Source organism: Sturnira hondurensis, unplaced genomic scaffold (assembly GCF_014824575.4).
Source record: "Sturnira hondurensis isolate 20B ecotype Veracruz unplaced genomic scaffold, ASM1482457v3 Scaffold0006571, whole genome shotgun sequence".
Lineage (NCBI taxonomy): Eukaryota > Metazoa > Chordata > Mammalia > Chiroptera > Phyllostomidae > Sturnira > Sturnira hondurensis.
The window spans coordinates 2,177,255-2,192,126 of record NW_028079202.1 but is presented as its reverse complement, the minus strand read 5'-3'; the positions used below and the strand labels follow the sequence as shown (position 1 = coordinate 2,192,126).

Genomic DNA, 14,872 nt, shown 5'->3' with positions numbered 1-14,872 from the left:
TCCACTGAGCTACGAGTGGCTTTTGTTGTCTCATCAGCCACAACGCACCATTACCACCTATATAACTGTGCTGTGTCACCTCACAATAAAAGGATGTGAATGAACACAGCAGTTCTTTGGATATGATCCTGACTTTGTTCATATTCCCTTAACTCAGGTTTATTTACAGCAACTAACAACTCAAGTCTTTAGAATTTCAGTGTGCCATAGGTGACTTGGTAGGAAGATTAGAAATTAATTTACCCTCAGACATACTGCTTCAAAACATTCCATTCCTTCAGATAAGACTAGCAGAAAAAATTGATCCAGTACCAGTAACAGGAGCAAAATCTGTATTTCTTGATGGGTCCAGAAAAACTAGATGGGCTGCTGTTGCCTGGAAAGAAGGCAACAGCTGGAAAAACTTTGTATCCTTAGGACATTCCTCTACTCAGAGGGCAGAACTTTTTGCTGCAATTATGGCCCTGCGGCAATGGCCTAAAGAAGCTTTAAATATAGTTTGTGACTCTGGATATACTGTCTAAACTATTCAACATTTAGATCAGGCATTAATTAAAACTTCAACTGATTCAAATCTGCTTAACTTATTTCTGACTTTATAGTCTCTCCTTGACAAGCGAAAACACCCCCTCCTTCATTACTCGTATTCAATCTCATTCAGGCCTGCCTGGCCCCTTAGTGGATAGTAAAAATAAGGCAGATGTCTTAGTTAGTGTCTTCACTGCTTTTCAGCAAGCAGTAGCTTCTCACAGCCAGGCACTTCAAAGACAATTTGACATTCCCCATTCTCAAGCTTAGCAAATTATTAAAGAATGCCCTGACTGTCGAGCCCTTACCAAGGTACCTCCATCCACAAGAATTAAAACTTTGAGGATTAAGGTCTCAAATGATATGGCAAACAGGTATCTCTCATTATGCTCCCTTTGGAAAATTCAAATACACTCAACATTTTTATTGACACTTACTCTGGTGCCCTACATGCATCTGCTTTAACAGGAGAATCTGCTAAAAATATACAAGCCCATTGGCTTGAAGCCTTCAGTCATTTGGGTCGGCCTCAGCAAATGAAAACTGATAATGGCCCAGGATATCTTGCCCATTCTACTCAAGCCTTCCTTCAGCGCTGGAATATCCAACATAAAACAGGAATACCTTATAATCCAACTGTCCAGGCAATTGTTGAACAGGCGCATCATACCTTTAAAAATCTTCTTAACAAACAAAAAAGGCAGAGTCAGGAGTCTACTCCCCCAAATTTTACTATGTTAGTTATGTTTACCTATAATTTTCTAAATTGTGATGAATCACTCTGTACTCCAACTGAGAAACATTTTCAGAAAAAAGAACCAAAGTCATCTTATCCTCAGGTTCTATATAGAGATCCGCTGGGAGATGGTAATTGGCAGGGTCCTATACACCTCTTAACATGGAGAAGTGGATATGCATGTGTTTCTATGTCTACAGGTCCTGTCTGGCTTCCAGCTAAAAGGGTGAAGCCTTATCATGAACAAAATGGACATCAAGCTCCACCACCTAGAGATGAAAGCAAATCAACTGACAGACCAGATGGTCCAGCTGACACTGAACAACCAGAAGGAACACAGACACCTATGACGTTGCACACGGGTTTGGATTCACCAACAAAGAGGGATGCAGACCACCTCAATATTGGGGGCCGAGGCTCACATGCCTCCGGTAGAGAGTAATAATCTTTCAGTCTCTCATGTTCCTCTCAGATGTGTCCCCACCAGATGGGGGGATATTAAAACTCTTAATACTCAAGCTGAGAAAATTCTTGTTGAAAGTAAGGTGGAAGACACCCCAGAAAATAGGTTTATTGCTTACTTACCAGTGTTGACAGCCAATTCAGCTAAAACTTTGCTTTTGATTGCCATTATACTCTGCCTGGGGGGGCATAGCTAGCTACTGAAAGTAATTCCTCTCATATTTATTGGGCTCATATTATTGACCCACCAATATTTAAATTGCTACCTGGTGGGATGTTGAACCTCCCCTTTCTACTAACGATACTCGGTGGACTGGAAAAGTATGGATGCCCCCTGATGGCCCATTAGAAGAAAATAAGCACTGGATGTCCATGACAAGAGATACTATTTATGTTGCTGAATACTTACCAGTTTGTTTTTCTGTTCTTACTGACACTTTGTGCTTACCTATAAGAAAAATTCTATGCTGCAAATAAGGAGCAGTGCAGTGATTACTATCAGCTTTCTATGATAACCGCAATTAGTCTACTTACCCAGATTTATCATACTCTCAATCCCTCTCCGATTCCTCCTTGTACTGTAGACAATAACCATAAAGACTCAGTCTCTTGGTCTTTGTGCACAGGACCGAATGCTACTATTGCTTTTCTCCCCAAAAGTCCTTTTGTGGTGGAGAACTGGGGAGCTAATTGGAAAGTACTGGCTAAGTATGGCACAACAATAGTTTCAGCTCTGCCTGAAATCCCATATACTAATATGTGGTGGCATGGGCCCAGTTCTGGGGCACCTATAAGAATTGTTTCTCCCAACCACACTAGCCCTTGGCATTACAACTCATGGAAAATGGGCTTGCCTTTTATTCCTAGAAAATGCCTGTATAACATTTTTAAAAACCTGTATCAGAATGGCCCTCTACACAGTTTGTACCTCTCACCCTTCCTTGCTTTTGGCAATTCCAGGGACAGCTCAAGTCTTTTATAACAAACCAGCAAAAATTTATTCTTTGCCTGTTCCTGCAGGCTCCATATATGCCAGCTGTCTTACTCATCTCAATATTACTCAGTTAAGCCTCACTACAGTTTATATAGTTAGAAGACAAACTCAGATATGGGTGCCAGTTAATGTAACCAGAGAATGAGAAGATCCCCATGGCATAATATCGCTTAACAATGCACTGGCCTCTTTAAGAGTCCCAGAGTTTGTTCGCACTTTGATTGCATTTATTGTTTCTGCTATAGTCGTCGCGGCTATTGCACCCACAACAACTGCTGCCCTTATTTCTCTTCCTCTCTCCCTCCCCCTCTGTCTAAAAATAAATAAAATCTTTTTTAAAAATTACTTAAAAAAAAAAAAGCATGGGCAAATGACTAAGTGGACAGAAACCATTGAAGACAACAGGCCATCACATACACCCATCCCAGCCAAGGGGCCAGGTGAATGCAGTTCTCAGGCAGCTGAGCTACCCTAAGCAGAACAGAAGCACTAAGTGCTGTCAACCCACAGGATGGCAGAAATAACCTGCCACTGCTTGCAGCCACTAAATTTGAAGTGGTTTGTTAAACAGCGAGGAATGAGACAAATCTACTCAGAAAGCTAATGGCTTTTTCAATTCAGCAGTACCTCAAAATGCTCCTTGATCACATAGGCATTTGCAATTTTAGCCTTGATGCCTTCATAATCTCCAACATCACTAATACAGATCGCATACCACTAAAAATAAAAGAGAAAGGTGTAAGAATAACAATACATAAAAGTCCATTCAATACAAAGTAAAAGTGAATAACTATTCCTCAGTAGACATTCTCAATCAACAAAAAATTATTGAGCATAAATACCGTGTTATATACACAGAATATATGAAGAAAAGTGGTCATGGTCCTTAGGCACTCAAAGATGGCACATCTTTATAGAGAAACAGAGTGTACAAATCAGAGAGCCAAGAGATTTTAATCTCTGAGGAAGTTATCAACACAATATGGTAATGATTCATGTCTATGGTCCAAATATAAATTTAGAAAATCTGCAATTCCATATCTCATTTTATTTTCTCACCCTTTTCCTGGGAGCTACCTCTTCTCCACATCTGCATCATTATAGTAATAACGGCTGCATCTGTCAACTGTGACCCACAGCCATACTTGGACAACAGACACAAACTGAGACAATCTGAGTTTCTTTTCTAAGAATAGAATACAAAATATCCAAGCTTTGTAAACCCAGGTGCTGTGGAAAGTCACAAAACTCAGGATGAGAAAAATTCTTCAGTGACAAAGCTGCAAAGAAGTGACTGCAGCCTCAGATCAACTGAGCCAGTGTTTTGGGAGGCCATTTTAAATACACCTGCCTTTGTGTTCTGGGAAATATAATAGTTTCCAGAATAAACACCCCCCCTTTTTGTTTGAGCTTATTTCCATGGGATTTTAATTACTTTAACCAGAAAGATTTTAACAAACTTCCGTGTTGCTCTATTTCCCACCAAAATACTTTGTATCCTCCAGTATTTCTTAAAAATAAAAAAGTATCATTTTTCCATACACATACCCCTTTAACAGTCTAAATCCAGATGACTGGAGGGGTCACATGGGGTCTCAAACCCAGGGCTCTGAGCTTCTCCCACACCTCAGGGCTCTGGATAAAATCACCTTCTCCTATGCACTTCACTATCACCTACATGCAAAGCAAACACATTCTCTCCTAAGTTGGCATTCCGTGACTTACAATTAGTTAATGATCAATCATCAAGAGTTGTCAGTAGTACATGTGATCATGAGTGGTTTTTATTTACATATTTGTACTCTTTTTCAATTTCCAAAATGGCTATTGTCTATATTGCATTTACATTATCTTTAAAGAAAACTTTTAAGCAGATATCCTAGTCAAGAAGGATAATAGATCCTATACTTACCTTCTTGCCCCAAACACTAAAAAAAACAGACAAAATATACTAAAGATTTTTGAGATACCACACATAAGCAACAGTGACACCTAAGAGACAAGGTGAACCTAACTGGTTTCTCTATAATCAGGAACAAGACAAGAATTGCCACTTCAACACTGTGCTGTGAGCTCTAGCCAGGGAAGTTGGGCAAGATAAAAAAAGGAAAGAGTAAAACTATCTCTACTTATAGGTGACATGATCTTATATAGAAAACCCTAAAGACTATACAATAAATGAGTCTAGCAAAGCTATAAGATGTAAAATCAACATGCAAAAATTAGTTGCATTCCTATACACTAGCAATGAACAGTCTGAAAATGAAATTAAGACAAATTACAATAGCATCAAAAAGATATGGAAGCAACCTAAGTGTCCATCAACAAACAAATGGATAAAAAGGTAGTACATAAATACGGAATATTGCTGAGCTGTAAAAAAAAAAAAATATGAAAACTTGCATTTGTAACACATGGATGGACCTAGAGGATATTATGCTAAGTCAGGGAGAGAGACACAAAAGCCATGTGATTTCACTGATATGTGGAATCTACAAAACTAAACAAAACAGCCCTGACTGGTGTGGCTCAGTTGGTGGGGCATCATCCCACAAAGTGAAGGGTAGCCTGTTCGATTCCTAGTCAGGGCACATGCCTGAGTTAGCTGGTTCCCAGCTGAGTTGCATATGAGAGGCATTCAATTCATACTTCTGTTTTACACATTTCTCTCCCTCTCTTTATCCATGCCTTCCCCCTAAAAATAATACATAATCTTAATAAAATTTAAAAAAAAACATTCATCAATACAGAGAATGAACCAGTGGTCACCAGATGGGGGGTGATTTGTGAGCTGGATGAAAAAAGTGAAGGGACTAAGTACAAATTAGTACTTAATTACAAAACAATCACAGGGATGTAAAGTACATAGGGAATCTAGTCAATAATATTGTGATAACTTTGTATGGTGCCAGGTGGGTACTAAACTTATCAGAGGATCACTTTGTAAGATATGTAAATGTCTAACTACTACTTTGTATGCCTAAAACTAATATAATATTAAATGTCATCTGCAATTGAAAAATTATTTTTTTAAAAAGAATGTTAGCAAAAAAACAAAAAAGCAAGACTTATCACCTGCTTTCAAAAAGTGTTTCAAAAAGTGTATGTTGCCCTGGCTGGTGAGCTTCAGTGGACTGAGTGTTAGCCTGCAAACCAAAGGGATGCCACTTCAATTCCCAGTCAGGGCACACACATGGGTTGCAGGCCAAGTACCCAGTAGGGGGCGTGTGAGAGGCAACCACACATTGATTCTTCTCTCCCTCTTTTCTCCCTCCCTTCCCCTGTCTAAAAATAAATAAAATCTTTTTAAAAAAGAAGTATATGTTAAATATAAAGACACAAATAAATTAAAAAACAGAAAAGGATATAACATGTTAACACTAAAAGAAAAACAAGAATAGCTACATTAATATCAGACATAGTAGGAATAAAATAAATAATTCTAGAGATAAAAATGATCATTTTATAATGACAGAGGTCAATGCATTAAGAAAATAAAACAATACTGAATGTTTACATTCCTAATAACAGCACTTTAAAAGTACATGTTGTGGCAGCACACCCTCTCCATACTAGTCTCAACTGTGCTCATGTTGGCCCTTTCTAGAATGCCTTCCACTCCTGTTTAGCATCCCACCTTTGCCCAACTTACCCAGGCCCATGCCTTCTTTCCTGAGTGGCCTTTTGCTTCCCATTCTAGCTCACTTTTCTCTTCACCCTGAACTCCTCAAGCCCTTAGTCCTCTGAACCATTCTCCCCAGGCACTTAGGCCCTATCATCATACTGTTTGGTCTTCAGCTAGAATGAGAGCTCCCTAAAGCTACAGATGATGTTCTATACGACTCTGCCCTCCATACAAATGTCTAGCAAAGAACTGGACAAAGAGGATCATGCTCACTTTGAGAATTGGGGGTTTCTATACCCTTTCCCCATGCCCCAGCCTCGGCCTCATCTCTCTCAGTATAAATTTTGTTCCCATGAGAACTTCTGGCTCTTGATCAACTCCACAGATCACAATGGACAGTAGCTGGTGGGGAAGCTTCAGGCTGCCAAGGAGACAAGATGTATATAGCATATTTTGCTGTGTATAATGGACTCCCATGTATGAAATGCACCCATGTTTCTGGCTCAAATTTTCAGGGAAAAAAGTCTTTCCTTTTAATTTTTTAGTTTATTTATATTTAGATACTTGTTTTTATATCATAAAGGAATTTTAGCATTTATTTTTGAACATAGTGGATATTATTGCTTTCTAGTTATACTTTTAACACATAAGCATAAATAAAAGAATTTAAAACATTTATACAGATACAGAATTAGACCTACCCATGTATAATGCACATCCTTATTTTCCCTCAAAAATCTGGGCAAAAAAGTGCATGTTACACATGGTAAAATATGGTAATTGGTCACATACCCCCAGAGCACTGCCTGAAAAGCAGGAGCTGGAATTATTGCTGAATTCTAGCCAGGTACAAGAACACCTTGGCTGGTCAATTCTTTGGCCACACCCATATGATGAGGTTGCAGTGTTCTATTACAAGGAAACCCTGAGCTGGCTGCTATCTATAGTCCTTCTGACACCTAGCACCACCACTTACTGCAGCCTTAATCCTGGTTATCAGGTCTACCAAACAGATGGTGACTACCTGGGAAGCTCTCATGTGGTCTTGGATCACAAGACCTACATCCTGAATCTGACTCAGGCATATGAGTGGGAAGCCACTCCGCACTGGCACCTCCTCTACAGAACTTAAGAAAACTACAGGCTGCACAATGCACTGCCTGCTACCTGGCACGACCTGGTATACCACATGCGGGGAAACACACAGCTATTTCAGACTTTCTGGTCTCTCTACCACAAGGGCCACACAGCCTTTGATCCCTGTGGCTCATCCTACTGCCTCACTAGTCTACATGCTCAGCTCTCAGCAAGCTCCCACAGCCCTGCTCTGTGTCACCACCTGTTGTCAGATGCAAGCTTCTCTGATGTCTGGAGCGTGCGGCCATGCCCATGGCTCTACTAGCATCCAGAGTTGGGAAAGTGCATGCCTTAGGAAGGGAGCAAAAACCCCGGAGGGCCACTGTGGGGAGAAGGATGTGGGGAGAAGGAAGACCCTATCGTGGGCCCCAAGTACACAGGGGAAATAGCACCTTCCTTCCTAGAGCTGGGTTATCAAGACATGAAGGAGGGTTGGCAGCTCTGCCTGTTCGGAGCATCTAGGCTATTCTGGGGCATAGGTCTCCACTGGCACGGCCACTGGCAGACCAGATGGAGCTGCCACACCAGGCCTGTGCTGGCCAGCCAGGAACACTATAATGCAGCTGCACCTGCCTGGCTTCCAGGTATTTAAAATACAGATATGAGACTTGGACTCAAAGAAATTAAAAGTAAGTAAATAAAAGTATATGCTATAAAAACTAATACAAATGCAAAAATCAACAGACAAAATCTATTAATTATACTTGGAGATTTCACTCCACTCTCACTGATTGGCAGGAAAAGTAGACAGAAATCAGTAAGGATACAGATGACTGAATCACCACTATCAGCAAATGGACCTCAACATTTCCGAGATACTCTCAAAGGCAGCTGAATGAATATGCACAAAGAACATTTACAAAGATGGGACCATATTCTGAGCCACAAAAAAAAGTCTCAACATCTAAAGGATCTGTATCTGTTTTATCCTTAATATAAAACCTGTGTGTGTATGCATGCAAGCATCAGGGGGAGGGGAGGTTGGGGGAGTGGGCCAGGAAACTGGCCCCTAAAGGGAGCACTGGAAATGTCACAATGACCTGGGGCTCTACTCAGGACAGTCCAACATGATAAAGTGATGTCCTAATCCAAAACATCAATAATGCCTCATATTCTCCAGTGTCCATCAAAAACCACTGTTCTATCCAATTAGGAAATCCATAAAGTAGGGAGTTTACATGTGAAAAGTTATAGCTGGTTTCACAGTACAGAAATAGAATGTGAGGAAAATAAGAAAAAATCTGTCAAGTTTTTGTACTACTAGGAGTACAGATATAGGTAATTCATGAAAATAAATATTCACAGAAATAATTTATCAAATAAACTCATGAAGGTAAAGTATTCAAGACTGCAAAGGAAAAAACTTCTTTTTGAAAAAGTGTTATAAAAATACATCTCTTCCCTACTTTAACATAGAGAATGATGTTTCCCTGTAAATTAGGGATAATTGCAGTGTAGACCAGTGTAACACTCAGTACATGGTAACCAGGTACCTCACCTTATGAGCCGCAAAACTTGCTTCATTTTTCTCTAGTGCTCTTTTTGCATACTTGAGGGCTTCATATACCAGGACCTTTTTCTCCTCTTCTGAGGTTCCACTAAGCTGAGCCACATCACGTGATGCCCGAGCCAAACGCCACAGTAACTCTGCATCTTCACTAATTTAAAGTAGATATAAAACCAACACTTTAGTTCGCATTTTTAAAAACTGTCAAAGGTCACATCACTAATGACTATACATGATCTTTCAGGACAGAGAGACTATAGCAAGCAACAAGGTATCAAATGCCATTATCCATGTTAAATTTGTTATTTTCTCTCCCACAGCTTTATTTGATGAGAAATTTCCTACACAATATCTAGTATTAGACATAAATATTAACTTACTATATCTGAAATACTACCTTCCTCAGAAAATATCTTTGCATTTGAATTCTCCAAACACGTGCCCTGTAATATGCAAGATATAACTTGAGGCTTACTACTTGTACTGGGCTTCAGAGAGCACATCATACACATCGACTTGACAAAGAGGGTCTGTTCTAAAATACAAAATCGGGAGACTTCCGCCAAGATAGAGGCATAGGTGGAAGCACTGTGCCTTCTCCCACAACATGTTTGAATGCAACAAAGGTTTGGAGAAATAGGACACACCCAGGGACCAGAAAACGGAATTATACGGAAGGAAGTCTGACAACTAGGAACCGTTCAACGGGGACGGTAAGAGAGGCGGAACCAGCAGCAGAGCAGGGTCGGGCAGGACAGATCCCCCCACCTAGGCGCGCAGGCAGCCCGGAACCAGTTGGGGTGTGGGGCAGACTGACCAAGGTCGCACATTCGCGCACAGTGAGACGGACCACGCAGGCCCCGGGGGGGGCGAACCCAGTGGTGGAGGGCTGACAGCGGTGGCACACTCACGTGCAGTGGAACGAAACGCGTGAGCCTGGTGACGGTGGTGGCTGCGGTGCCGGTGGGAGCCACAGCGGCAGGCGGCAGAGGGAAGCCATTGTCCTTCTTTGACCCCGCCCCCACATACAACGTCACAACCCAGCCACTTAGTTGCCCTGCTCAAGTGAACACTTTGGGGCTCCGATCCTGCTATGGAACAGGCACGAACAGCCCAAAAGATGGCGCAAGAAGAACTCAAAGTCCCAGAACCAATAACTCTCAGCGACCGAGAAATTGCCAGCCTCTCAGAAGCACAATTCAAGACACTATTTATCAGGATGCTCACAGAATTGGTAGATTATAGTCACAGATTAGAGGAACACATGAAGGCTAAACTAATTGAAATGAAGGGAGATGTCCAGGAAACCAATACCGATGGAAAGGAAACTGGGACTCAAATCAATGGAAGGACCAGAAGGAAGAACGAAACATCCCACCAGAAAGGAATGAAGAAATGAGAATTCAAAAAAATGAGGAGAGGCTTAGGAACCTCCAGGACATCTTTAAACGTCCCAACATCCGGATTATAGGGGTACCAGAAGGGGGAAAGAAACAGCCACAAGTGGAAAACGTATTTGAACAAATAATAAAGGAGAACTTTCCCAGTCTGGCAAAGGAAATAGACTTCCAGGAAATCCAGGAAGCTCAGAGAGTGCCAAAGAAGGTGGACCCAAGAAGGAACACACCAAGGCACATCAAAATTACATTAGCCAAGACTACAATGAAGCAGAGAATCCTAGAAGCAGCAAGAGATAAGGGGACAGTCACCTACAAAGGAGTTCCCATCAGACTGTCAGCGGATTTCTCAAAAGAGACCTTCGAGGCAAGAAGGGGCTGGAAAGAAGTATTCCAAGTCATGAAATCCAAAGACCTACAGCCAAGATTGCTTTATCCAGCAAAACTTTCATTTAGAATGGAAGGACAGATAAAGTGCTTCTCAGATAAGGTCAAGTTCAAGGAGTTCATCATCACCAAGCCCTTATTATATGAAATGCTAAAGGGACTTATATAAGAAAAAGATGATGAAAAATATTAACAGTGAAAGGACAGCAAACACACAGTTATTAACAACCACACCTAAAACAAAAGCAAACTAAGAGGACAGCTAGATCAGGAGTGGAACCATAGAGATGAAGAACACATGGAGGGTTAGAAACAGGGGAGTGGGAGGAGGAGAAGGGAGGAGAAGGCACAGAAAATAGCATAGATGGTAGGCAGAAAATGGATGGGGGGAGGGTGAGAATAGTGGGGGAAATATAGAATCTAAAGAACTTGAGACACGTGGTTATAAACTAAGGGGGGGAGAATGGTGGGGGAGGGAGTGTGTGGGTAGATGGGAATGAAGGGGGGAATAGAACAACTGTAACGGTATAATCAATAAAATATATTAAAAAATAAAAAATAAAATAAATAAAATACAAAATCATTGTACCCTGGCCCCGCATACAGTACCTGGCACAGAACAGATACATGGTAAGTACATATTAATGAATGAGTACAATGTAATCTCCAAATGAATCCATGCCACAAGACATGGCATATTTCAAGTAAGGGCACTCAACTCCTTGAAGAACTTCCACTTAAATATAATTATATAAAATAATAAATGTTTAATAACAAAACAGTAATCAAAACTAAGAACTAGAAATAGTTTTAAAATTAGCCTTAAATTCCTTTTTATTAAATGTCTGCCTTTAAGCCTACTATATTATATACAGGGTGAGGCAAAAGCAGGTTCACAGTTGTTAATATGGAAAAATAATAAAATAAAATAAATAATACAATAAACTGTTTTATATACTCACAACTGTAAACCTACTTTTGCCTCTCCCTGTATTTCTTAACAAAAAGCGATATTCACATAAAATTTTTAAACTAAAGGAAGTAACAGTGTATTTATGATTCAACGAATATGGAGTAACTACCTAACAGCTTACTTTTCAAGTGATTACTGAAGTGAGCTTAAAATGCCAAGCCAGCCTTCTCAAGTTACTGAGGGAACCATGGAAGGACAGATGGGTCCTATAAACATTTAGGCAGTAAAATGCTGCATCTTGAGAATCTAAGAAAGGCGTAGAATAGATGAGGTTAATCAGTGACCTGGAAATGCCTTATCTGACTCACTTTATAGGGGTAGATCTACCCCACCTCTATCTTACCCCTAAATAAATACACACTGGTACTCTGGACTAAACATGTAAACTACTTTTTAAAAAGGAGTTATTTTTAGTTTCTCTAAAGACTGAGCTTCTAACATGATACACAGATACCACTCACTAGAGTCATATAACCACCCAAATTCATTAAAATCTTGTACCTATTAAGAAATTAATTTATAAGAAATGAAAAATACACGATATAGATGACATAAAGATATTCGGCAACTCAACTTGTATGATGCAAACTAACAAAACAGAAAAAGCATTCCAATATTCTACTATAGTAAGTAAAACCTTTTCTAAATCAATGACATACATACAGCATTTGCAAATTATTTAACAGAAGAAAGAAATAGCCTGCTACAAATAAAACTCTAAGAAATATAACTTCAGCCCTGGCCGGTTTGGCTCTGTGGATTGAGCCCTGGCCTGGGAACAAAAAGTTTGCTGTTTTGATTCCCTATCAGGGCACATGCCTGGATTGCAGCCAGGTCCCCGGTAGGGGGCACTTGAGAGTCAATCACTCTTCGATGTTTCTCTCCCTTTCTCTCTCCCCTCCCCTCTCTAAAAATAAATAAAATCTTTAAAATATATATTATTTTGAAGTAGAAATCTTTAAAAAAACTATAAATATTCACAGCACTAAGACTCATTTTAAGTGTTAAATAACACGAGAATGTTGAGGAAACCACAAACCCAGGCCCCTCACACTCTGCTCACCTTTCTTTGTACTGGATCAGCAACTGATAGAGTTTTTCCGTTTCTCCACTTTCATAGAGGTAATCTGCTTGTTGGAGTACTTCTTCAACTCTGAAGACTATAAATGAAAATAACACAGTAAAGGAGGTCTTCCCAAGCCAGACAGCAACCCCTAAGAAACACAAACTCATATCTAAGCAAAGAAAATTAGATCAAAGTCCTGAAGTATCTAAACACAAGTGTAATAGAAATTATGAAACTATCATACTCAGTGTTTTATTTATAGCATGAAAAATAAAAAATTAGACAACTTATTTTGGTACTAAAATTGGCATTCTTTTTAATGAGAAAAGGAACTTTCTGTGACAAGTTATGGTACACTTGTCCTCCAGTCTTTGATGTTGCCACTGTTAAGTATCATTTACTGTAAAAAATGATGATGTAACATCCACTTACAGTATTGAAATTAATTTGCATGTACTGAACCACACTGTTTTACTAGACTTGCTTTATGACCTGACATACAGATAATTTACAGAAAAAGAGTCAAATCTGTCATCAAAAACTTGGATGAAATTAACTGTATGGAGAATCTGAAACTTACCTGATTCACACTATAATCAAACCAATTCATTAACTAGATTAGACATTACCCCCAAACATATAAACCTTATAGACAGTGTAAGCCTCTGAAGTTGACCAATTACTGGAAAAACCTAAATATAAATTTCAAGATATTCCAATTGTTACTAAAGGAGACAATGAATTTTATTTTTTATAAGGGTGCTACAAATGAACCAACATTCCAATGTATTGGGTTCAATTTGTTATTTATCTTGGAATGCTTTAATTAATCATAGTGTATTTGAGGTTAAGTTTTTGAAATATTAAAAACTACGTCATCAAAAAAGAAAAAAATGAACATGACAAAACCACATGAAGTATTTTTTTATTGTTAGCATCATGATATAATCATACTAGTTTAAGAAAAATTACATGACAATGGCAAAGAAACCCTTAAAGCCTTTTCTTCTTTAATCTTATCTTAATCTCTTTAGGTGCTATAGCTAAAATACTGAGTTAGCCAAAAAGTTTCACTTCTTTCCCATATGATGGCTCTAGTAGTGCTTAGTTGTCTTTAACTTCATTCAAAATAATTTTGTTAAATTGTATTGTGACAGCTGTCATATCAGTGTGCATTTAAAAAAATGTCAAAATTGGTGAACTTTTGTCCATCATTTTAATATTGAAGGTGGAAGAAGACATATAACATTTTTGGCATATTATGCTTTATTATTTCAAGAAAGGTAAAAATGCAACTGAAACACACAAAAAAAGATTTGTGCAGTGAATGAAGAAGGTGCTGTGACTGACTGAACCTGTCAAAAGTGGTTTGCAAAGTTTCTTGGTACTACTGTCATTTTGGACAAAAAAAATTTTGCTGTGGTGCTGTCTCATGCATTGGAAGATGTGTAGCAGCACCCCTAGCCTCTACCCACTAGAAGCCAATAGTGGGAGATAGCTGACATACTCAAAATTTCCAAATCAATAAAGTTATTAGTATCTTTTAAGGAGAAAACACTAAACAGACTTTTTGGCTAACCCAGTAATAATCAACACAGTTGGTTAATTTTCTTAAGTGGCTTCTATTTTATTCTATATTTATCAGTGGCTCATCTTCCAAATTTGGTTATAACCACCCAAAGATTCTTTTAAAAAGAGTCAAGTAATAGTCTTAACATTCTTAGTCAATATTTTGTGGTAAACAGAACTGTGAACCTCATCATGTCTACATCCTAATCCCTGAAATATAGAGAACCAATCAGCATGGCAATGGCAAATGTAGCCCAGCACTGATCCGGAAAACCGATCAATGAGAAGTGGCATACAGGAGCCAGGTGTGCAGATCAGCTTTCCCATGGGGAATCAGGCCTGCAGTGTACCTAGGCTGCTGTGAGTCTTGCTTTTGCTAAAACTCCCTCACCCTGAGTTAAGACTGCAGATGTTTAATGTTTATCTCTGAAGCAACTCCCTAAAGTCTGTGCTAAAATGTCCCAAGGATGAAATGTAACCGAATCAATCAT

General features: G+C 39.3%; 1 protein-coding gene and 1 pseudogene across 10 annotated transcripts in view; one reads left to right on the top strand and one right to left on the bottom strand.

The window, feature by feature from the left end:
• The window catches only part of RMDN1 (regulator of microtubule dynamics 1), a 45,485-nt gene that overhangs the window by 15,671 nt on the left and 14,942 nt on the right, over positions 1-14,872 (bottom strand). For 9 of the 10 annotated variants that reach the window (XR_005067114.1, XM_037050211.1, XM_037050214.1 and 6 more), the window contains exons 3-5: positions 12,810-12,906; positions 8,981-9,140; positions 3,348-3,437 (exon numbers count right to left, since the gene is read on the bottom strand). Coding sequence is in view for 9 of the 10 variants with exons in the window: in XM_037050211.1 (XP_036906106.1) it covers positions 3,348-3,437; positions 8,981-9,140; positions 12,810-12,906 (347 nt within the window). In the remaining variant the exon portion in view is untranslated. The remainder of the gene's footprint in view (positions 1-3,347; positions 3,438-8,980; positions 9,141-12,809; positions 12,907-14,872) is intronic. The other variant, XM_037050209.1, reaches the window with a different exon arrangement.
• Positions 7,047-7,747, top strand: LOC118989884 (sphingomyelin phosphodiesterase-like; annotated as a pseudogene).